This window comes from Apteryx mantelli, chromosome Z, assembly GCF_036417845.1.
Source record: "Apteryx mantelli isolate bAptMan1 chromosome Z, bAptMan1.hap1, whole genome shotgun sequence".
In the NCBI taxonomy this organism is placed as follows: Eukaryota; Metazoa; Chordata; class Aves; order Apterygiformes; family Apterygidae; genus Apteryx; species Apteryx mantelli.
The window spans coordinates 39,063,546-39,087,766 of NC_090020.1; the positions used below are offsets into that span (position 1 = coordinate 39,063,546).

A 24,221-nucleotide genomic window follows, 5' to 3' on the forward strand; every position below is an offset into this window, starting at 1 on the left:
ATAAAGTTGGAGGACTAGTTACCCAAATCTTTTGAGATTTAATCCAAACTGAGCAGACACAGTATCACTGACCAATTTTGCTAAATGGAAATTTGAGGGTCAGTAAGAGCCACCAGGAGGAGGAAGCAGAAAGTCTAAAACCCAGCTAATTCTGCCTACATTTTGGATAGGAATAGTTTTAGGCATCACATCATCTTGTGGAAGCTCAGTGAATAAACTCTTACAAGTGCTAGTCCTTTTATATGACCATAAAGTTGATCTTTCTGACTAGTGTACATAGCATATGTTGTTTCTTTATGATTATTTGACTGATTGTTATTTAATATCCAAGAAGGGTATTGATAAACAGGGAGTAACTTAGGAGACAAATGAAATTTACTGCCATGTATTTTGTTTAGGCCATTAGCTAAGCAATAGGTTATCATGAAGCTCCACAATTATAAAATCAGACTACATTGATTTTATAACCCAAGACTGCAGAAAACTTTTGTAAAGTCTCATTACATGCAACTACTTTTAGCTAAAAAGTTTCACTGAGTTCAAACAATATACCTAAAAGTGCCAAATGAGATTAGTCCACTTTCCCACTTGAGCAAATTTGCATGTCAAAGACTCAGCTATTCTCACCAAGCAAACTGAAAGCAGGTGCTGGCAAAAATCCTTTCAAATGAGGTTATTGAGGTTATTTTTCTACTGTTTATAAAAGCATACGCTCAGGCACTGAGCACAGAAGAAACTGTGCTCAGTTCTCTGTATAAATAGTCAGCTTTTTCATCATCTTTATTGCACGTCACACCTGCTCTGTAAATGTGAAACCTCCTGTGTTCTCAGGAGTGACACCTTGCTAGCAGCTGTGGTTGAGCTATCCCAGCAGTAGCCATCAAAGGCCAGGCTGGCACCAACCTGGAGCTTTATTTAGTGTTTATCAACTGACTGTTAGCTGGAAGCTTAGAAATGAGAGCACAAAGGAAGCACAGATGTAGCGGGAAGCGACAACTGCATGAGGATTCAGGTGAAAGCAGTGATGGTATTAAAAAAAAAAATGAAACAAATATACACACCCCTCTGACTTTTCTGCAAATGCTAACAGGATTATTGCAGTTCATGCTCTGCTGAAAGGGGGCTTCTCATCCTCCTATCCTTTCCTTGGAGTACCTGCTGCTGCTTCCTTCTTACCAGCAGTAGCACAAACCTGAATCCCTAGACACTCCACTTGTTGGATATTCTCAGCATGCACTGTGGAAAAGTCAGCTCTTATCTACAACACCCGCTCACACAACCAGAGTGTCTTGGCAGTTGCTTCAAAAATCATTTTCTTATGAGAGGGAGAATATCAAGCAGCTGTTTTATTTTCTTAGAACAGGAACTCATGTTAACTGAAGACACTGGACTAAGCCTGTTGAGAAGAAAAACTGAGGTCAGCAACTGCACAGAGGAAAAAAAAAGCATTACTGGTGTGCCCCTGTTGCCTTCCATAAACCTGCAGTTTCAAAGTGCCTTACCAGAACCTGGCAGTACTGGATGCCTCACAGCTGATGGAGCCCAGTCCTTGTCTTTTCCAGCCTATAAACTGTTAGGGACAACAGGCAGATACAATTAAAAAGACTTTCTGGTCAGCTTTCAAGACAGTCTGTACAGCAAATCATTAGTTATTAACATTGTGTGTGCTAATCATTTGGTGTAGGTTGACTTCCCCAAAGTTGCACATCTTTCCTCCTATTGCAGTGCAATTAGTACTTCATCCTTGCAGACCAGCAAGACTTCACCTGTGGCCTGTTTCATTGTATCAGCTCAAATGCAGGGAGGGAAGAAGCCCCCAACTCCTTGCCTCTCTCCCCCACTCAGAGGGAGCAGCTTTTCCTTGCTCATCATTGCTGTTGTTACTTCCCTCCCTCCAAACAGGACTAGGGCAAACCACTCTTGGGCTCAAACCACACTTCTAAACTTTATCCCCACAAGGTCTTGTGTGGGCTTTACTCCCAGTTTGGGAGAGGCATCATATATTGCCTGCCAATTTTCTGAATAGTATTAAGTCCTTGAGGCCATCCTCATTCTTCTTCTAGGAAAATGAGGAAGGTGTGAACCAAGGCTGAGAAAATGGGGCCACATGAAATGAGCTCTGAGGTAAACACACAGCCACAAGCTCCAACAGCCACACAGCAATGATCTGTAATTGTGGGCAATTTGCTTCTCCTCCTTTTGAAAAGACTGTTTCACCTTTGTCCAGACTCAGGGCTTCCCGGCACACTGCCATGCAGGCTAAAGGCCACTCATCCACCTTGGATTACTCAGTCACTCCTGCTATTATTCTGTTCACTAATGGCTAATGATAGGGGTTCAGCCTTTACTTCCTAAAGCACCTGCCAAATATTCTCTCTCCACCTGTTTTCTTATAGCAAAGCACCATCCTCACTGATGTAGTGGAGTAACAGGCCAATTCAGTTCAGCTTGTAGATATAATCAAGATTCCTTGAAGTTCCCTTGACAGAGAGGATATGTGTCTTCAGTTTTTAAAGTACCATTGAAAAAGCCTACATATTTTTGTTATTAAAAGAAACACCAAAAGGAGGGAAGTGGAGAAGGAGAAAGAGGTAAGAGTCCAGAAAGTTGTATAAGCTATGAAACTAATAGAAGACAATGAGGGCGAAGTAAGGAATAAAAGAAGAAACCCCTTTTTTCAACTGTTTTCTTGGAAAAACTTGATTATTCTAGTAATCCCAAACTGGCTGAGGAAGGAAGGACAGAAGCTGTACAGGGAGAACAGTCAAGTCTGCCTGAGTTTGTAGGAAGTGTGAATAACTGGGGGCCAAACTTGTTCTTACTGTTCTGTCTCCTCAGTCTGGGAAGGTCTAGAGTATAGCTGGGTAAAAGGAAGCATTAGCAGAAAGTTGTTCCTGCCCGCTGAGCGGTCAAGCTCTGGACTGTGAGGTATGAGCCTACTCAGATCATGAATATCAGATTTCACTAAAACAGGTGGATGGAATTGGGTTGACCCAAATTATAGTACTTCCAAGTCATTTGTTTTACAAAAAAACAGTTTATTTAAACAAAGTAAGATACATTTCACAGAAATGGTTATAAAATGCATAGCATATATAAACAGTACTGTTACCTTACAGATACTAATTGATATAATCCTAAATATTGCTTTTTAAAAACTAAATAGTCTGCTTGGTGAATCAGAAAGCTAAAAACCAGTTATCCCATCTCAGGCACTGTGAAAACAATAGTTTAAATATAACAAAGCAGGCATCCAATTTCTTTCATTCACTCTACTAAAACTGTTTCTGTTGCTACATCACTAATTCGCCAGTTCCTATTATGTGGAAAAATCCAGTGTCTGGAGTCACAAAGGCTAGACGTCCATTAACTGGAACATGAATTGCACTTGCTCAGCCAACCAAGACTCCATGCAACTCTGGGAAATGCTGACTGCGGCTCTTAGCACTGAGTAACTTAATGGACAGAGACTGTATGAGCAGATGGGAAAACTATAGCAGCTTTTCTAAGCTGTGCAGACATGTCACACCCATACTGCTAACTACAAGCAGTTTGATTGTTAAGTCGGTGAGTCTGTATATATTTGAAGCTTGACTTCAATGGAAATTGAATGCCCAGTAGCAACAGATCACACCTTCAGCAGTGATGCAGTGCCACAGACAGTGAAATTGAGCCTATTTACAGCACCTGAGACCTGAGCACATATTGAACACTCAGCGCTCCGCAGAATCAAATCCAGAGTTGTCTGTTCTCTGATCTTTGGGATGCTAGGTCTGAAAGGAGTAAAAAACAAGAGCACGGCATTGATTCGGAGCCACAGTTGTGAGATACCCAGCTCATTCACGCAACACACTTCTGCATGTGATGGGTCATGGCTGAAGTTCTTCCCATTTACACTTGTATGACAATGGACAGGGAAAAAAAAAAAAGATGCTGAGGTAAATGCAGTCACACCAGGTTTACACTGGTGTAAGCAAGTCTAGAATTAAACAAGCTATAAAATCTATTATTTCACACATCAATAGAGAAGGAAAAAACTTATTTTCAAAATATATACATATATGTAATTGCTCAAGAATTGACTGACTTTCTACATTGTGACATGAGATATACAGTAGTTTAAACTTGGCTTGGATCAAAAATAAGAAGCTTGAACTCTGGCCAGCAGAGCTCTTTTGGAACTGTTTGTCAGGAGCAGAAGATTGAGGTCTGAAGCAGTCCAAGAACATCAACATTTCATTCACCATCTTCAAGTAGTCTTTGCAAGTTGTTTTGTATCTTAGAAAAAGAGACAAAAAACAGTTAGGAGGCAGGGAATGTCATACTGCATTAAAAAAAAAAAGAAAAAGACATACTCTCTTCAGTACTCTGTATGCATTCTGCCACAGCTATTTATACCGATGGTATGCGCATTAAATGCTTTTTGCACTAGGCTCAAAGAAAACATCTAGGTACAATGAAACAGCAGCATGCCTAGCTGAGCAACAGAAATCAAGGTGATATAGCTTAAGATCTCCTGCAGTCTCCTCTAATAGATCCTCCTCTTCCTTAGGCATAAGGTAGTAGTAGAAGAAAAAAAAAACAAACTCTAGAGCTAGAAAGAAACAAAAATGGATTAAAAACCCCCCAGTATTTTAAACCTGATGAAAACTCAGTGAAAGCCTCAGACTTCAAAAAACCACAACTTTTAGGTTTATATGGGCAATTCAAGTAGTTTTACAACAGCTTCAACTACATAGGCTATGACCTCTGCGCAGCAACATAGGGTCTTCCAGCCATGAGCAGACATGTTGTATGGGCCAGATTTAGTGCACCGATTGACAATTACTCGCTTTCTCTCAGTTCTGCTGAAGGCAATGCCAGGCAGTCACATCCTCAGGATAATTTGCACAGATCTGATTTACACAGCCTGTTTCTCCCCCTCCATCCTCCTGTCCCTAAAAGCAGGGTGAAAGGGATACAGCAGGCCACATCCCATAGCACGTGTGTTCCCTGCGTCTCAGTTAACTAGTAATCACTGCCTACAGAAGGTTTAGTTGCAGCTACTTTCAGACTTTAAAGTTATTTGAGGAGCTATTGTACTTTCTGTTCAAGGATGCCATTCCTTAATTCTGTGTCATGACTTCTAACCCATATGCACACCCTTTTCCAAAAAAAGCATTTGGGAGAAATGAGAACAGTAAGAAGCAGCTAATTTTATAAGATTCAATTAACTCTTACACATACATTTCTCATTAACAAGCTACATCAGGATAAGGGAAGAAGTTACATTAGGCCACATTCTCTCTTCCCCAGTTTAACCCTTTAGCCTGATATGGTACATTTTAACAACCTAAAACTATGATGCCTGTCAAAAACAAACGCTCAAATGCCAAAGCATTGTCCTGCTAAGCTATGGAAATGTGTTGGTTCTGAGTATGGAGTACAGCTGGTAAAAATCACAAGGTCACACCAAAAGTCACTGCAATATAATCTTGTACTGAACATTTGTTAATTGGAGAGTAATTCGTAGTTTTTAACCCAGATCATTACAGTGCTCTAGTCTTCAGTGCTGCAGTGGCACAGGAGGGGAGGGGGAGAGATGACAACTTACACTAAAACTTTTATGTTAGCTTTACTGCCAAAGCCAGCTGCAGTCAGTTACTAACACTTTTCATTAAGACATAGGGCACAGGTACAGTGATTGCAGTAACTTTGCTCAGAGAACATAAGGCTGTTAGATTTCTACCAGTTTTGCAGTACGAGGGTAGGGTCAGGCATACTGTTTAACCACTGCTGATCCAGATTAGAGATGACCAGGATGTGGTAATAAGCAACTACAGGTGATACCCATTTAGCTTAGATCACCAGCAGTTGATAGTGACTGGAGTATTTTGCAAAGACAAGCTAAGACTTATTTAAGGGTTCAATTCTTCAGACACTAACTGAGCAAAGCACATGGCTTAAGTCCCTCTAATTCAGGACAGAGGGCCACTTCTCTGGGAAGCACTGAATGTTACTACCATCCAACTGCCTTTTACTGTATCTCCCAGCAGAGACTATTTAAGGGACTGTGAAAGGGCTTAGCCCTGCTGCAAAGAGCTGGCTGGCTTCCCACTGAAATGAAGCAAGGTCTCCCATGAACCATCCTGCCAGCTGAGGGTCTGACCCAGGCAGCCGGAAGGCAGTAATCCCTTAAATGGCATATTTGACTAAAGATAGTATCTGGCAATGATCTGGTGAGCATTTTTTCCTCATATTCATATTGTTATTATCCAGAGCATAGAGAGGAGTTATGTTGGTGTTAATCCAGATTTCCATAGACAAGGGGTTGGTGGTGAAGGGAAGATTCCCATTTGTTTTTTGGCAGAGTCATAAAACCTCTGCACCACAGTTAACAGTGATATTATATAATCTTAGCTTCATGCAGTTTGAGAAACTTGCTTTGGGAGAAATCAGTATTGAAAGACCTTGGCACTCAGTTTTAGAAACAGAGGCAAAAATATCCCATGTGATTTAAGTACATAGGAATTCAAATAACTTCTATTTTTACTCCACTCATTCTTTTTTCACGCTTGGCCAGTGGCACCCTCTCCTCCCCAAACTTTTGTGCATGTTTGATACACCTAAAGTGGAAAAAAGGCTTCCCACCCATTCTTGTTTCGAGTAGGTATCCAGCTCAAATCAGCAAGCACATTTAATTTTGCAATTAGAGAATGACAGAGTAAAGGTCAGCTATAGGGAATCACACAGTTGGCACTGCAGCATTTGTGTTACTGAAGAGAAATGGGCAGATTCCAGCAGCTTTGTACAGAGAGGCTGGCTACATATGAAAGCCCCATCCTCCATTTCCCCCCCCCCCAAAACCCACACCCACCCGCCATCAACCAAAGCCACACACAGGAAATGTCATCAAATAATAATAAAAAAGGCTAAGTTCAGAATCCTTAGCCTTGGTGGACCAGAATCAAGATCATGACATGCAGTAATCACCCCTGAAGTGTCCTGTTAACTAGTACTCCTGGTCTTAAGCCTCAGCCTATCATAAAGCAAAACTTTCACAGGTATCAATGCTTGTACTTGGGCTAACTTGCAGTCCAATAATGGTATTTCCACTAGGAAAACATGCTGCTCTTGGTATCAGATCTGGAAGTAATTCAGCACTTTTCAGCACAACAAACTGTAGAAATTCTGCAAGAACCAGATTAGTGTTTCAGCATTTGCCTCATATCATAAAATTACCTTTTCCAATTTTATAAGATTAGCAGTTAACTCATCACAGAGGGCATCAGCATTAATTTGCAGATGAGATCCCAAACCTTGGCGTACTGGTTGTCTGTCAAGCAAAAGAAGGAAGTAAGTATGAGGGAAATGAAAAGAGGAAAACACACAGAACAGAGATATATGTAGATGGAAATACTTTGAATGGTAACATTTTGAACTGTACTTGTTTACAGAAACACACGCCTAAGTCACTCTTGACTACATTCTTTGTGAGGTCTCATTCTCCAGAAGTTTGGATGGAAAACTTTACAGCTGTTTCCACTAGTAGTAAGTTGAAAAGTTGCATAAGTTCCCTGTGTCTTGTGACTTAGAGGAAACCAAAAAGCCCAACCCCTTGACACTGTAAAAGTGCGTGTTAGGTCATTCTCTATCTTGTACTGTTTGGGATCAGCATGATAGAAAACAGGAGATTCCCGTTAGTAAAAGAGTGCTTCAGAAGAGGGCCACAGTATCCTGTTAATCAAAACATGCCAAAAGTGGGAGAATAGCTTTTAACATTGCCTACTATTAGGCAGGTTTACCTCTCTCCCTGCACAGTAAGTAAAATATAAATGCAAGCCTGTTTCAGATGAAGAACCACTTCCTTCCTATTCCTTTAAATTTGTTATCAAGAGCTCTGACACATACATGCAAGTGCTGCTGCTGTCCACAGAACATAGCTGAGAGCAACTGGATCCTAAGCAGCACAGCAGTTGTTTCATATGACCGAGAGCGCGTTGTCAGAGTGACCTATTTGTCACACTGATGGATTGTCAAAGAAAGTTGAACTAACAAGCAAATTCACTCAAAAACTTGCACCAAGTCTGAAACTCCTAGTGGGCAACTGCATCTAGCCTGGGTGCAGCTGTAGCTTGAATTTTATTTTCCTCCTTGTTTTTCAAGTGGTGCTTTTCCAGCTGGCAGGCTGTGTCAACATTCCCACTCACACTACATGTGGCTGCAGGTTTTGCAATGAGATTTACAAAAGGCTTTAAGCTGTGTTTTTCAGAGCAGCTCAGAAAATTTCAGTTACAAGAAGCAGAAGAGTCAACTCAAAATGTAATGCTAAAGAAACTGGTTAGTTTTCTCAGCAGTGTCCACCTGAACTATATTCTGTCCTGGGAAAAGGGTAGGAAGCTAGTACAACTTACAGTGGCATATTTTTGTATGCCTCTGCACTACCTGTTTGCATATTTCCTGTCCATATAACATGGAGGAAAAGAAGAAAAAAATAAAAGGGGGGGGGTAGATTCACATCTGTGACTTGGGCTCTGCCCACAGCTACATAATGGAACCAAAGTGCTGGGAGATATCTAAGAAAACATCAGCAGTCCTACGTTGCTCCCTCCCCAAACTTTCTGGGCACTAAGAGGATCTTGGCTGTTCTCACACAACTTGTGTATTTCTTATGTGCTGTGAGTCAACATGAGGTAATGACACACTGTTATTCTAATTTATATTCAGAGCAGTCCTTACCTCCTTTTCCTATTTGTTATCTTTCTGCCATTTCTCTTCAAATATGCAAAGTTTTTTTTTTTTTTTTAAGTGAGACAGGACATCAATTTCTAATGTGAATGTAGGTAGCCCAGAGATTTAGAAAACATTATAAAAGCAAGGCAGATGAATTAGCCTGAAGCTAATCAAGTGACATTAAGACTGAAGACAGAAGTTACATTTTTTACCCCCCAAAGAATCATTGCTCTAGAAAGGACCTCATTTCAGTAGTTAACTCCGTGAAGTTACAGCTACTTGAAATATGCCGAAGGCAGTCATATACCACAACACATCACACTTGTACTAAAAGCCTCAAACAGAAAGCTATTAGATGTGGCTAGTACAGATATAAGAACTACAGGGTACTGAAGTATCACAAGGGTTTCTGAAGAACATAGATGAGCATGACAGATACTGGAAAAAGTTCTTTAAAAATAATTTCACAGAGTGTATTCTTACTCCTTAACATGCGACTCAAAGGATGTCATGGAAATAAGACGTTCCTCTAGGACATTGATTTTATATCTCATGTAGAAGGTAGAAAATATTAATACACAGACACTGTAAGAGAGAAAAAATAAGGTATGTCAGCTGAGTTTGTAGGGACATGGAAGCTTAACATGTACCCGACAAATGCAACAGTAAAACCCATTTAATTTGTTATTTGTACATGTATTGTAAAGGTGTCATTCTTAAAAACACCTCAGGAATACAGTTCAGTGGCACTCAAGCAGCTCTGAAAGTCTCAGCTGTGTAGTACTGCTTTGTTAAGTGCCACTTAGAATGAACTTGCAAGTAGTTAAACTCTGACATTCCCCCAACCAAAATTCCCTTTGCTTCTACAAGTAAAAGACCTGTTAAGCCTACCCTGACATTTCTACTTCTGAAAAGTATGAAGGCCACAATCCCCCCTCAATCTCCTCTTTTTCAAGTGAAGCTTAGATGATATTAATCTATGTAAACCTAAGAAAATCCTAATATTTTGACAATCTTGGTATTAATTGTTCACTTACAGAACTGCATAAAATATAAGTATTTGGTTCAGAGAGAAAAGCTTCTGGGACTTCACTTTGTGGAAGAACCTGAAGGCTTCAGAATGACCTGCTAGGAGAAGAACAGAGTGTCATTTTAATCAAAGCAGACCAAGGCAGACAAATGGTGTTTGCAAGCATGCAACAAAGTATATAAACAGAGAGAAAGATCTTCCACAGCTAATGTGAATTGACAACTATGTGGACTTATCTAACCCCAGCTGAAGATCTTCCCTTGATTCCTTACCATTTCGAGGAGTGTTCCTGGCTTTTCCTTCAGGTACACGTTTACTGTGTACATCTGAACAAACAGACTTTGCCTCAGTCTTGGAAACTTTCAAGTGGGTCTGTGTCTCAATAACATGATAATCTGTCAAAAGCAACAGTTTTAATAAAGCTGAAATATGAATTCAAAGGAAACTATCAGTAACTTAAGTTAATCAAGGAGTGGGGGAACAGGAGGATTTTAAGAGAAGCATTTCTGGATGCAGAACAGAAAGCAGTAGATGGTTTAGTGGTCTTAAGATTTCTGAAGAGTTTGCATAGTAGTTCCACACAATTGCAAAATAGAAAGGCAAAATAGAAAGAGGGACCTGGATTTGAAGAGGATAATGTACAGTGCATTTACATTTCCAGGTTCTTTGAAAGATGGCAACCCATGCAAACTTTGCAGGTTATCACTGAATTTGCCAGTGAGAAGACTGTAAACAGAAACAAAAGTAATCTCTCAAGAGGACTGAATACACTGCAGTGATGATTCCAAATGACTTTAATGACATCAAATGGAAATATTGGATTATTACTTTAAAAAGAAAATTATAGTTCCAGTTCCTGACATTTTTTATGCAAAAGACATCTGAGCAAGATGGGACAGAAAAATCCAGTCACATTCAGTTTGGTTTACTTGTTTTGCCTTGCATATCCAGGAGTGTTCTAATAATGAAAAAGAAACAGAATTACAAGTGACAGGTTTCCCCCGCCTCATTTCTATTCTTAGGGAGATTATTTTTAGCTGGATTTTTTTTTTGTGTGTGTGGAAAGGAAAACAGAAAGGTCTGAAGTAGTTATTAGCCTTAAGGAAGCAAGATAGCAAGTTAGATAGTTATTCAGAAGTGTTCATTTAGCAAGTAATGTCAATGCAATTTAGTTGTTGCTTTGCAAGCACCAACAATTAAAATATATACAGACCCAGTAAATACCAACAACAAATGAAAGCAAATAACCCCAAATCACAGAGCTAAACAAAAGACACAGGAAAAAGAAGAGTTAAGTAAGAACTAGCCCAACTAAAAACTGCTATTTAAGAAAGAGAGGATTGATAATATTTCATTTAAAAGTGATGGCTACAGACAAGTTTCTAATTATACAAGTTCTTTATAGTCAAGATAGAACCTGGAGTAATAATAGAACACCAACATGTTAATACATATGAACATATTAAATGGAATACCACCCTAGGATCTTGCTGCTAATGGCATTCAGTATGTGCCATATACAACAAGTTCTGCCATATTTTTGAACTCTCATATGTAGTGTTTTTCTGTGTAACACGATGGCAGGTTGTGTGAAGAATTTGAGGTATATAAAATTACAAACAGTAATGTTAAAAACATCAATTTGGACAGTATCTTCAAATGTCTTAATGACTGTAAAGAATAAAGCAAAACAAAAAACCCCAACCATATCAAAGATAATTCTTCCTGATGATCAAAACCCACCTCTGTACATAAAGTTGTTTAAATGGATCAGAAGTTACACTGTGACTTGAACCACTTTTTAATAGTTTCTTTTGTCTTTAAAGGAGGAACATCTCTTACATTACATCTCTGCTGGCATAACTGATAGGGTAAAATCCTTGGGATGGTGGGGAGCAGACAGCATGAATAAGCAACTGGAGGCAGTAGTGCCATGAACCAGATCTGCTGCTGACAGAATCATTACTTAACTCTAGGTTAAGACAACAGGTGTATAGTGATGGAAACCCAGCTATTGTGGCTCCAAGGAAGACCTTAAAATTGTTCTCCAGGACTGTGGTGAACAGAGATGCACCTCCACATCAGAAGGGGATTACAGAAGCAAAATTGAGCCGTGCCATTCCCGTTCTCTTGGGTCCAATGACCACTCTCACCTTGGAAGTGTTCCAGCTCTGGGGTTTGGGAGCCTGTACTGCTGGACTCCTCCATCTCTTGTCTCCGCTGCTGCACTATACCATCCAGATCAGAATAATCTTCATTGAAATCCTGATAGGGAAAGAGTCACAAGAAAGATCAGCCCTGACCTAAATCTAAACAGCCTGATTTTCTTTGACTTCCCTTGAGAAACTGAACCAATGATTAGAGATTTAAAACTGGCTGGCCATGAACAAGCTCCAATATCAAGATGCTGAGATCAAGTTAGCACAATAAGCACTTTATGATCACCAGAATTCAAGTTAAGTCTCATCCCTTGCCTTAGTTTAGGTGAAAAGCTTAGGTACACCGGCAAGAGAAAAACTGTCAAGTTAGATGCTAGTCATCGTGTGGCTAAACATCTCTTTCAGTTGGCTGAACTGGATTGTAGAAGGACTGCAGCTAGAAACACTTCAAAAACCATGTTGGATTGCCATCCACGGCAGGGGAAGCAGCAACCATAAGTTAGTACAAAGCACCATGAAACCTGACTGCTAGAAACAGCATATGTGCGCACACATACTGCATCTGATCAGATCAAAGTACATCTATGCTAATCACTTCCACCGCTTCCTGAGGTTGAAAAGCTCATGGAAGTTTTAGAAACAAGAAGGGCATGATTTGCTTCAGTTTAGGACATTATAAACAGGACTTACAATGAATGGTGGTGCAACAAGAGAACAAACACCCAAGTCATTTACCAGGGGCAGAGTTGTAGGACGATCAGCCCTGAAACTGTTTTCAGCAGAAGAGGGATTGGGACTGTTGCCGACACTCATATCCTGGAAACAAAAACAACAACAAAAAAACAGTTTTAACAATGAACACAGTTAGAAATGGCCTAACCTTTAAAAGCAGAACTGTAGTATGAACATAATAAACCTATATATCATCTTCACTTCCATTAGTACTCACCTCAAGATGTCTACAGATAGATTTTAATAGCTTGTAGGTGGTATCTCTGGAGAGCAAGGAGACAAACATGTACTGAAAAACAAAAGTTCCAAAACTGTTAGAGAAAAGGCACACAGTAAAAACTTCCTTTTATCTAAATAAAAATGGTACGTGGCTTTGCTGATCAAGCAACTATTTTCAAGGACTTTTGTACAGCAGAGAAAAACATCATTTCCTCTAAGCCTACAAGCAGAGGTTAATCACAGGGAGCATAAAAAAGGCATATCAGAATTTACGTGTCCTGCTGTAATACCTAGAGTATAACCTAGTGCAATTTTTTTTTTTTTTTAAGACTTTGTGCACTATGTTTTCCCTATCCCTTTCAAAACACAGCTCACTGTACATCCTCTCCCTGTATGTGCAATGAAAGTAGCCTGGTTCTAAAGCTGCCCTTAGGATGATCAGGTTTTCTACTGATTGATGCAATTACTCCTGAGAATCGCTGTGAGCCACTGCATTTTGTTGCAACTATGGCAGTACTGAGACCCAAGTAAAATCAAGCATATGGTCAGAGCTGCCAGTTGGGCAGGTAACCCTCTCTGCACTTGCTTTCTGGACCAGCTGCTTCAGTTCCCTCAGTGCCACCAGTCAGCAGTCTTGGAGAACAGGGAATGATGGATTATAGAGAACAGGTGGTGTCCAGAGATTCCTTTCTTATTTTCTCAGCAAGTTCTACATAGCTCTGTTTACTGTACGTCTAAAGAAAAAAAGACAGGGAGTTAGGGGAAGGAAAAAAAAAAAGTCATTGCCTGTCAGAAGAGAGGGAGCAGACTAAGCCCAAATTACCTCCAAAAAATCCTCCAGGGTTCTCAATCTAAATAGGCATGTGTGGCCAATCCTCTACTTGGATAAATTGGCACCTGGAACCTTTAAGAAACCCTCATGACAACTGCAAATAAGTAGGGGAAAGAGGACAAAAAAGGGAAAAGAAAGCAGGCAAGGTACGATAGCTTTACCCCCTTCCAGTACTCACTTTATCTGTAACTGTTGCTATGATCAGAGCATTTGGCACAAGGAGGGCAGTTTTAGTTTTCTTTAGTAGTGTCACTGAGAGCACAGGTATACTAATCTGAAACAAGACCATCATATTGTTAGAGTCCCAATACAAGCATATGAGTCCGAATGCTCTTTCGCAAGGAGCCCAGCCTACCAACTGTGATGAGTCAGACTTTCAACACTCTTCCTCTAAAGACTTCTCTCCTATGGCCTTCCCCTGTTCTTAACTTTCCATATGGAGCAGGTATGGTTTCAGACTAATACCATTTCTTAACTGTTTTTACTTCCATTTTTATCAGCTACCAATTCAAGATTTTTTTGGGGGGGGGGGGTGCTTCCTCTTTTTGATCCCTTTGCTCTTACAAGACTACCGGCTAAGTTCATTGTGCACCTGCAGAACAAACCAGGCTTAAAGCTAGGTTTCCTCTAGGTTTGTTTAGGAACAAAATGTTTCAGAACATATCAGACAGGTGATGCTTGTTGAACAATGAACATGCAACTCTTGCTCTTCTTCACCACTTTCAGAGCCCTTAGTTGCAGCATGCAGCTGAGTAAACAGCTTGTCCTTTGGTATGTCAAAAGATCCAATACCCACACACACTGACTTATTTAAACTGATCCCTGTGTGTCATCCAGCCTTTCTACATTTGCACTGAAAAGTACTCAGCAATCTTCCTTCCTGCTTTTTGTTTACATTCAACCCCATTAGTGGGAAAAAATTACCTGTTAAGTTTCAGAGTATTTCAATTCAGATATTCTGTATGGGTGCTTCTTGTAAACCCTACATTACAAACGACTGAATTGCTGCTTTGACTTTCAATGAAAAAGCCCAGAGCTGACTGGTTAGGCAAACACAGCAATCCAGGATACTTATGGATGGGCTGTAGCTCCTGTTAGAATTCCCTCAACATACACCACCACAACAACCTGAGAAATTTGGAAGCAAGATAGAAGTGCCTGAAGATTTATCAATAGGTGATCATAGCACTGAATGGAAAAAAAACCCCACAGGTCAGTGCAGAAGGAGAATTAAAATACTCTTGGAGCAGTTTTGTAAAACTTTGTTAACTTTTGTTCAGGAGAATAAGTACAAAGTAACATCAAGTCATGAAATTATCTCATGTTGTTTCAGCTAACAAAAAACCACTTTTCTGTACGTTATTCTGGCTGTAAGATTGTCAGCCACTATTTAAGCATGGCAAGCCAAACCTCTGCTTGTCATCTACAGGCTAGAAACTTGGTATTTAGTTTTGTTAAAGAGGGGTGCTAGCACAAAACAAAATAAAAGCAAACCCCCAAAACACAAAGCTTACAAATTCTTAGACCCAGGCCTTCAAAATTATAAGTCTGACCACCACCACTCTACTGATTTATTTTAATATGTGAACTCTATTTGTTCTGCTTAAGAGGCCAAGTCTTCTGAAAATGGGTCATTAAACAGGTTGTCTGCTATACTTTTTCTTCTTGGACTGGATATTGTCTTGTTTCACAAAGTTTTGCAACACTTGTTTTTTTTATAACAACTTTTTTGGCAGGTGAGGAGGAAAGGGGGCAGCTATGAAATGTTTTTGACAGGAAAAACACAGAACCATCATGAGTCAGAATAGAATTGGCTTCACTTCTTTTGAAGAGATTTTTCAGCAAAAATCATAAATGATAATTATAATAAAAAAATACAACTTAGAAGTTGTCTAACTGGCTCAGTTCACCTCAAAGAACTTTAAATTGGAGATGTTAATGGCATTCTGCTGCATGCTATTTTGATGGATAACATTACCGTAATCAAGACAAAAGAGTGCTTAAGTGGGATTAAGTAATTGCTTACTGCACTCTTACCCCAGCACTAGATTGAAATGGGGAAATCACTGCAAAGTATTTTATTTCTCTGTAGTAAAAATTCTTCTGGGAAATATAGTTTACTTGTAACCAACACAGAGAGAAACTAAAACGCATAAGATGATATTTAGCTCCAGGAAAAGGATTGCAGGCCAATATAGAACTAACTGGAGAGACAGTGCAGTCTTTCAAAGCTTATTCAGTCCTGCAGCAGAAATCTTTTATTTTCAAACAAGCAGGATTTTTGCACTGTAGACTAACAGCTATTGACTTGCATGGCTGTTTCACCTCCCCCTTCCCCCCCAAGCTTTTAATAACAAAAAAACCTTTAGATAGAAGAATTCACAATGAAAGATTTATTGGAATGTGTAATCCTGCTCCTTCTCACAACAGAACAGTTTTATGACCAAGTTCAGAGGGTTTTACAAGTTCCAAGCAATAGAGCTTGTGTGTCATGGCAACTTTATCAATACACCTTACTGCTAAGAAGGTTCTTCCTCCTGTCAAGCTTGATTTCCTCTTCCCCCCATTATATTATTCTTCATTATATCCCTGATTCTCCAATGTTTTGTTGAAGCTCTGTTGATGACATTTCTAAAAATATTTGTGCCTGCTCTGTGTGGCTGAACCAAGCTTTAGAGTGAGATGCAGGGGGAAGTAAATGACCAAGTTTACTCCTTAAATGATCTTAATTTTTTTTTTCCAATGTCTTTGTAAAAATAGGGATCCAGAGTTGAACACAGATGGAATACCACTATGGCCATATTTAGAAATACTAAACCTACCCTGCTCGGTCCTCTAATACCTTTACTCTTGTGCATCATATACATACATAAATATGCATATATCCACAGAACTGGAACTCTGTTGATATTCTATAAAAAACACTTTATATGATTATCTTTCTACATCTTCTTTTTCCAGGTCTTTCTATTCTACTTGATAGAGTTTCATTAGACTTTATTTGTATGTGTGTAGCTTGATTAGAATTTTAGAAAGCTGCACCTCAGTTTGGAGTACACCCATCCACATTTAGTTGTGCTGAACAGGAAATTATTTAGACAATAACTTCATCTATTTTAATGAAACTACTTGCCAAGATAGCTGCTATGAGTTAGAAGTGACAGTATCTGACCCTTTCTTAATTTTGGTTTCCTTATTTGTGCCATATGGCTTCCACCGACATACATGCTGTCTGCATCAATGCACTACTTATGACTAGTGGCATCCATTAACTGGCAACCAACAATAACTCAGTTTCTTGAGCCAGGCAGTAATACACAATAAGCCATAAGGTCACTATGAACAACGTGTCAGCAATCATTCTTTAAATTTGAACCTATTTAACCTTCTTAAAAGTCCTTTCGAAAATAGGTGGTGCACCATCAAAATAGTTCACAGCAGAGAAAAGGGATACTGTTTCCTTAATTAAAGCACAGTACAGTTCAGCACCCTATTCCTTAAGCAGGGGTCTAGATCTAAACCGCAACTTTGTTCAAGGAAGTACTTGAGAAAGAAAAGAAAGAAATCCTTGCAGTAATCAAGTTTTGTTTCCTAATGAAAGCTAAAAGATAGATCAGAGTTTATGTAAACAAAGAAAAACACCCCAAACCTCCAAAACAACAAGAAGAGAACACTAACTGTTGGACAGGATTTCTTTTTATCTGTATGCATAGCATTCACCTGAGGGGGGCCAAGCCTTAGGTGGGTCACTTATAGTAAAAAGCTTCTAGCTTGAAAGTTTCAATAGCTGCAGCTATCTGCACCAAGAAAGAGTATACAATGATCTGGTAAGTTACCATCTTTCCAACCATTCAGGTCCCATTTCTGCTCTTCACATTAGGTTCAGAAGTAAATGCCTAGCAGACTGTTTTTTTTTCCCCTCTCTGTTCATGCAGAACAGGAGAAGCAGCCAGAGGAATCCCCCATAGCCACTCAACTCTGAAAACAGATTTAGTTTTTCCATCTGCAATTGTTCTGTTCAACATATTTGATTCTTCCCTTCCATCCAGCTCCCCAACTACAGTCATCTTGACCTTGTTTTTCAGCCTTGCCTCCTCCTTCTCTTTTCCAAACTTTTTCTAAGAGAGTTTTTTTGTACAGTTTTTGCTATGTTGGCTTGGCAATGCCCTCACTGCTGCATGTCAGATCCTTTCCTTCCATCTCTTTTTCCACACAGGAAGTCCCTTAGGAGATGGAATGGGTCTTTAATAATAGTAGTGCTCCAGCTCTAATGTAACTTCTTGGCATTGCTGCATGACAATTACTGTGTTCAGTAATAGCCAGTGAGAAATATTAGCAGTATTCTAGCCTTGCACAATAACATGAATTTTTGGTGATGACCACAGTCCAGGGGAATAGCATTACTGTTCTGTACATAAGAAGATTTTTACTAACCTTAGTATCTTTACCAAAAACCTTGGAATGGAAGCAAATCCAGTTTTCAGAAAGGAATAACTTTCCTTGGTACAGAATTTCTTTCTGCAGAGCACAGGTAAAACCTAAAACACATAGACATTCTATAATCTCTAAGGTAATCACAAGCCAAGATAACTTTTTTTTTAAAAAACTTTTTTTTATTTTAAAGCCATAGCCTATTTAGGTTTATATCTTTTGATAAACATTGTCAAACTTTTCTATTAGTAAAACTTACTATTTCAAAGAGCTAAGAAAGTTTCACAAGTCTAAGTTCGTATTCAAAACATCCGCAGTCTAAAACTGAAATGTGTAACATACAACTGGCTCCCAGAAGCCAAGAAACTTTTCTGAGAGTATGATCTAGTTTCCTATAAACCTTTTGACTAGGTGTCAGGTAACTGTATTATGTAAATGTAAAGAGCTTCATGAAATAGGAGGTTTAGCTCAAAACTTTTAGCTCTAGAACTATAGTGTTTGTCCAGATCAGATGACCAATGGAGGTAGAAGCACATGTAAAATAATACTCTTTACTTTGCAGCCACAGAGTACACCGTTTATCTCATTCATAAACTGCTTTACTTGTATTCCTTCTTTCAGGAAGGATTTGTTGTACATACCTATGTAGCTGTCGTTTGTTACAGCTATCACAGGGAACAAATGAATCTTTAGACATTGTAAATACTTCTCCTACCGGTGCTTTTAAATTTTAAAGCATCAGCAACAACAACAAAAAAAAACACCTAGGCACTTGACCAGTTCTGTTATAATTAAGTAACAACTTTGGGTACCAGCAAAGGGTTGTACGAGATTACTGTTTAGAAGTGCAAAGCAGACAACAATTCCCAAAGATGCCCAACACCTGAAGATTTAAGAAATCAAAATTCTGTAAGATTACAACAGAAACACCCAGTGCATGCAGAGGAAAGCCTTGCAGCTCCAGGCAGCTGCAGTTTTTAGAATTCAGGTAGTGCCTCTTGAATGTTACCGGTATCTTTCTTCCAGAGTCAGCAATGACAAGGGGATTAATACTTACTTTGTTTCAGTGGCTCATCAGTGGGAACCTCCATAAACAGCTTATGAAAGTGTGCATTTGCCTTCAGCTAAAAAACAAAAAGGCCCACACCCAAAGACAAATGCCTTATTAGATATTTTAAAAGTCAAGTGACCATTCCATTTCCTCTCCTCCCAATACCTTCTCATTTTGCCAAAATTACCATAAATCTCCATTTTTGCCACGTGTCTATTGAGTCCTTACCCTGCTCTACCCAGACTCTAGCACACAGATGAAGAACGGAACCTATGTCCTTAAGCTACATTGAACTATACTTTTGCTAAACGAGGGGGATCCCACAGTAGTTATGCATTTACTAAGTATGTATAAACAAGTATATCCTCTGCACTACCTGATTTGAGACGCGTTTTTTCCTCTCAATCTTGGAGTCGCTCTTGATGTCCATTGTCATGGGTGGACTATCTGCACTGCTCTTTGTCCTGGGGAGGGGGGGGAAAAAGTAAGCATCCACATTATATGCTTGGCCTCATTTCATTAGTCTTGGTATCAACAGGACATGCATTTCTGTGAAGCATATGAATTCTTCAGTAACTCTTATCTGATTCATCAAGGATTACACAAGCACTCAAGAGGAATACATCTCAATGGTAAACCACACCAGCCCTCACAGAAGGTCTTTTTGTATTTTAAAAGGAATATTCTAAATTACTAGTTGGAAGGGGAGAGGAATCAAGTTGAAGACATTTCTGCAGTGTGATGAATTATGACAGACCTTAGCTTCAAGTTCCTTTTTTTTGGTTTTTGGAGAACACATGAAATACTGTTTCTTTAATAGCACAGTAATGAAAGTAAGATAAAAGTAGTACAGAGTGCAAGGTGATGCACTCAAAACTATGAACTTCTACAAAATGGGAACTCATTTGAAAAGTGCAATGCAGAAGAGACATAGGTGCACAAGTCAGATGACTGCTATGAACTGGTAATTGTAATGAAATCATTAAGATAACCAGCAATTCTGGGGGCAAAGTTCCCAATACACAAAAGGGAATTATGAGTGCCAGTTGTATAAGAAGTTGCATCTGTACAGCTTCGGCCATTCATACTGGGCAGAGGGAGGGAGGGAGGGAGGGGGAAAACAAACAAACAAACAGCCACAAAAACTCTAAAGTAGAACAAGTACAGAGAAAATCTCCGAGAATGGCTGGGAAAATTAGTTTTGTTTGTTTTCATACAGGAGAAATTCACAACATGGCTTGTTTAGCATAACAAAAATAGAGGTGGGATAACACTGCCTCAGAAGTCAGGTGGAAAAGATTATCCTTGAGAGCTTACATTTATAACACAGACAAAAGGGCATCAACAGGCTACTAAAATAAGTTAGCTCTTTTTCAGAGGCTTTCAGATACAGACTGGGAAAGAGCAGAAGGAAGAATACAACACAGGCCTCACTGAATGACCTGAAGAACATGTGCTGCGAAGTGCTAAGGTAGGATGGAGAGAGAAAGGTGCTACAAAAGCCTTAGTTTCCATCACTGCACCTTATCCCCCATGGTACATCTTCCTTAACTTTCTAAACTTGAGGTGGTCAGGGTTTCCAATAAAAACTGTAAGAGGGGAAAAGGAGAGCCCAAGTGCTGTAGAGGTGAGCTAAATTTAGGAAAGAGACCACACAGCAGGACTGATTTAGATGGCAGGGACACTAGCTTCATTTCTCTGGTGGTCCCTCATAGAAGAGACCTCTAGCATACATGTGTATGTGTGCCCCTATGTAAAGTTTAGGTCAAACTTAAGTTATAGACAGCCTTACCAAAAAAAAAAAAAAAAGCTATGTCAACTCCTCTCCAGCAGGGTCAATTAATTGCATGAGAAAGATGAGACTGGAAGGAGGGTTTACTAAAAAAGTAGTTGCATACTTCTTCAAAGGGTATTTCAGGAAGTTAAGTAATGTTTCATAAGTATCTGCCTTGTGACTGAAACCAAAATAGCAGGTTGACTACTGACTTTTACTTTGTCAACTGAGCAGCCAATGAGAAAGGTATGCAAGTTTTGCATCCAAGTTCTTGAAGCAGAATTTTAATACTATTCCAGTTTGTTTTGGAAGAGTTTCAAGTGCACTCCAGTTCTCCAACATGGGAGGAATGACCATTTTTGCAGAGAGATTACAATCATCTGATGCAATATACAGTGCAAAGAGGCATCACTGCCTCAGTTAAAGAATCCAGAATTAAGATTCATGTCTTTACTGTGCACAATCACTAATCCAGGGAAACAGTGCTCCAGAAACAGCCCAGGAGTCAAACTGCAGCTCAGTTTGACTGCTTCCCAGGCTTTAATGCTGCAAAAAGGAAGTAACCAGCAATGACACTGACCAGTGCAACATATGTTTCCCTAGTACAGGGGAGCAAAGCCCACCCGAAAGTCCAGATTCTCGTTATTCTGACTGCTTGTGGTGGATGATACAGCAGCCCCTGGAAGGGGGCCCTGATCCCTGTTGTTTGCACATCTGCACAACTCCATTTGGGCTAGCGACACACAGCTATTAACACAACCGGGATGATGATGGCTGATACAACTTGCTTCTCAAATTTTTGAATGGGCTGTAACCATTTTGATCATCTGACTACCAGAAAGCTAACATTACCTAGCAACACCAACTTTTTTCCGGTCATCAGAATACTCCACTTCACTGGTAGGGGTCTGCAGCAATATAGTCGGTGATTTTCCTGTCTTTCTTTTTTCATCTGATCCATTTTCTCCATCTGAACTGCAGAAGGAAAAATAAAATAGATAGCAATGTCAAAAGCTACTGGAATGTGCTGACAACATAGCACATATTAATGAGCAAAATTATGACATTCTGTTAACACCAACACCCTGAAAAGTTTGCATCCACTGACTTGACAGTATTACACATCTGAGCAGCCACTCAGATAAGCTCCTGTACTGAAATTCTAGCAATGAAGAGATTAAAAACTGAAATACTGCCACAAATATTCCAACACTCTTAACATTTGTAGCTTTAACTTCTGTTCCAAAAGGAATGAGTTTTTCCTAAATGAGACTGTGTTCCTGATGACTAAGGGAAATTAATTTGATTGGCAGATGGAAGAAAAACATCCTGCGTTACAGCACCTAGTACTTAACTAAATATTTGTGGCTGTGTGTTACAAGGGGAATCCGGGGAAAGTTCTCCAAGCAGAATCTTCTTATTCTGAATCAGTGGGTCCTATTTTGCCCTTTGGTTACATACATCTACCGTGAGAGCCCAGCTGTACAATTTTCACAATGAAGGGTCCTCTCAAAGTAACAGAGGTACTGGGTTGAGTTTACAAAAATGGCATTGCCACCACAGTGAATTGCCCCTTCACAGCATGTGCCCCTGTCTTAGAAACACATGCTAATGAACTAGAGTCTAAGGGCTAAGAGATGTGCCAGAGTTTTTTCCTGGCTTCCCTTTTCATCAATTTCTAATGCAATATTATGTCAGAAAATTTAAGGGGGGAAAAAAGCTGTCATTAAAAACAGGGTTTCAAGAATAGCAGTGCTTTAAATAAAGCATGATACAGACACACACCCCTTCCTTTGGGAGACTAAAGCCTTAGAAAGATTATAGGAAGCTTGCTGGCATCAAAGAAAGCCAAACTATGTTGTCAGGTAACTTAATGCCTGGCCCAGATGACCCCCATCTACAAAAGCTTTCATTATAATGTTTTATATTATATATATACACAATATATATACATTGCAGTTTTACAGCAACAACACAGCCACTGCCATCACGTAAAAGCGTCATGACAATTAAAAGTTTATTTTCATACTAGGACAGAAATTTTGTTGACAGAGGTTTCCAGACTGATTTAATCTCCATTTTCTTTTAGGAAGGGCATAAAAAAAAAAGACGAAGCATAACCAAAGCAATCTGCAAATCAGATCAGAAGATACATCCCAGCACACATTTGTGGAGGCCTGATGAGAACTGTCATCTCCTACCTGGCAGCTAAACCAGAGTTTACGTCACAGAACACAAGCCATGGAGTTTTGCCTTACTGACGCTTGGATTTTTTCCTCTAAAGGTTGTATGTTTACCTAGAGCAGCCATTCCCCATCTAACACTGTCCCACCCCCTTAACACTCCCACCACAGAGGCACCAAATCGACACTTTGGGCATACATGAAAGGGTTATAGCACCAATAAGGTAATGTGGAAAAAAAGCAATTGTTTCCCTATTGCTTCACTCTTGGATCTGTCCTGCCTGACCACAAGGCAACAGCTTTTATTTTTAGCCAACATAAACTAGAATTAAGTGAGCAATTCAAGAGATCTTAAGTGGAACACAACCTTCCACCTGGAAAATCCAGATGAACCTGAACAGCTTTACCTGGTTTGAAATTTTAAGTGGAGAGAACTGCCCATCCAGGGTGCTTCTCGCAGGCATATGGCAAGTGCTGCGAAGCTCTTAGCCACACACAGTCTGACTGTCTGTTTGCTTCCCGTTCCTAAATTCTCAGGCTTCAAGGGAGGCCGGGAATACCAGGTGTGAGTGGGATGAGGAACAGGGCGAGGCACATGTGTCAGGTTCCTGCATGTCTGTGTTTTGGAAGAGCGGTGCAGCACAGAAACTCCCAGGTGAACGAGGCCGTGTATGCAGCACTACCTTGCAACTGTAGCTGCTGGGGCCTGGAGCCTGGCCAGCGCTCTTCCTCGCTGCCTTGGGCTCTCCTGACACTGCGATGCTGCTGCCAGGCCACAGCAGCTTGCGTCAACCCCACACCTCTGCACTGGAGCTTTAGTTTGAGTTTGCATGAAGTTCCTGCACTCATCAGGTTAGATGCACCTCAGGAATATTTGGTAGGCCTTAAATGCAATAAACCTCGACAGGTTCAACATCTGTTAATCATGTTTCCTACTGGTTTGCCTTGAATTGTGAACCTGGCTCAGGAGCAGGCTCGCTAACCACAACAGTACAAGTGGCTCTACACAGACAGCAGAAAGGTGACTTGCATTTTTAAGTTCCCACGACTACAGAGGCAAACAGAAACACTTGCAGGGACCAGAGGCATGAGAAAGTG

At 39.9% G+C, this 24,221-nt stretch overlaps 1 protein-coding gene across 2 annotated transcripts; it reads right to left on the reverse strand.

The window, feature by feature from the left end:
* Positions 1–3,082: 3,082 nt before the first annotated feature.
* Positions 3,083–21,862, reverse strand: GRAMD2B (GRAM domain containing 2B). Of its 2 annotated transcripts, none has more exons than XM_067316132.1 (13): positions 21,793–21,862; positions 19,543–19,630; positions 19,173–19,239; positions 18,119–18,222; positions 13,863–13,958; positions 12,851–12,922; positions 12,637–12,717; positions 11,896–12,007; positions 10,015–10,137; positions 9,750–9,837; positions 9,196–9,297; positions 7,222–7,315; positions 3,083–4,278 (listed from the first exon to the last, which is right to left on the reverse strand). In XM_067316132.1, exons 2-13 carry the CDS (start codon positions 19,600–19,602, stop codon positions 4,237–4,239), a joined length of 1,041 nt encoding a protein of 346 aa, XP_067172233.1. In that variant the 5' UTR covers positions 19,603–19,630; positions 21,793–21,862; the 3' UTR covers positions 3,083–4,236. The 2 variants fall into 2 exon arrangements, with proteins under 2 accessions (XP_067172233.1, XP_067172232.1); XM_067316131.1 differs by having other exon boundaries at positions 9,750–9,840.
* Positions 21,863–24,221: the final 2,359 nt, after the last annotated feature.

Coding starts and splice junctions, on each gene's coding strand:
- GRAMD2B (XM_067316131.1), bottom strand. CDS start 19,602: ATGACAATGGACATCAAGAGCGACTCCAAGATTGAGAGGAAAAAACGC. Junction 18,223..19,172: donor TGATGAGCCACTGAAACAAA/GTAAGTATTAAT, acceptor TATGTGTTTTAG/GTTTTACCTGTGCTCTGCAG. Junction 12,718..12,850: donor CTATCTGTAGACATCTTGAG/GTGAGTACTAAT, acceptor TTTTGTTTCCAG/GATATGAGTGTCGGCAACAG.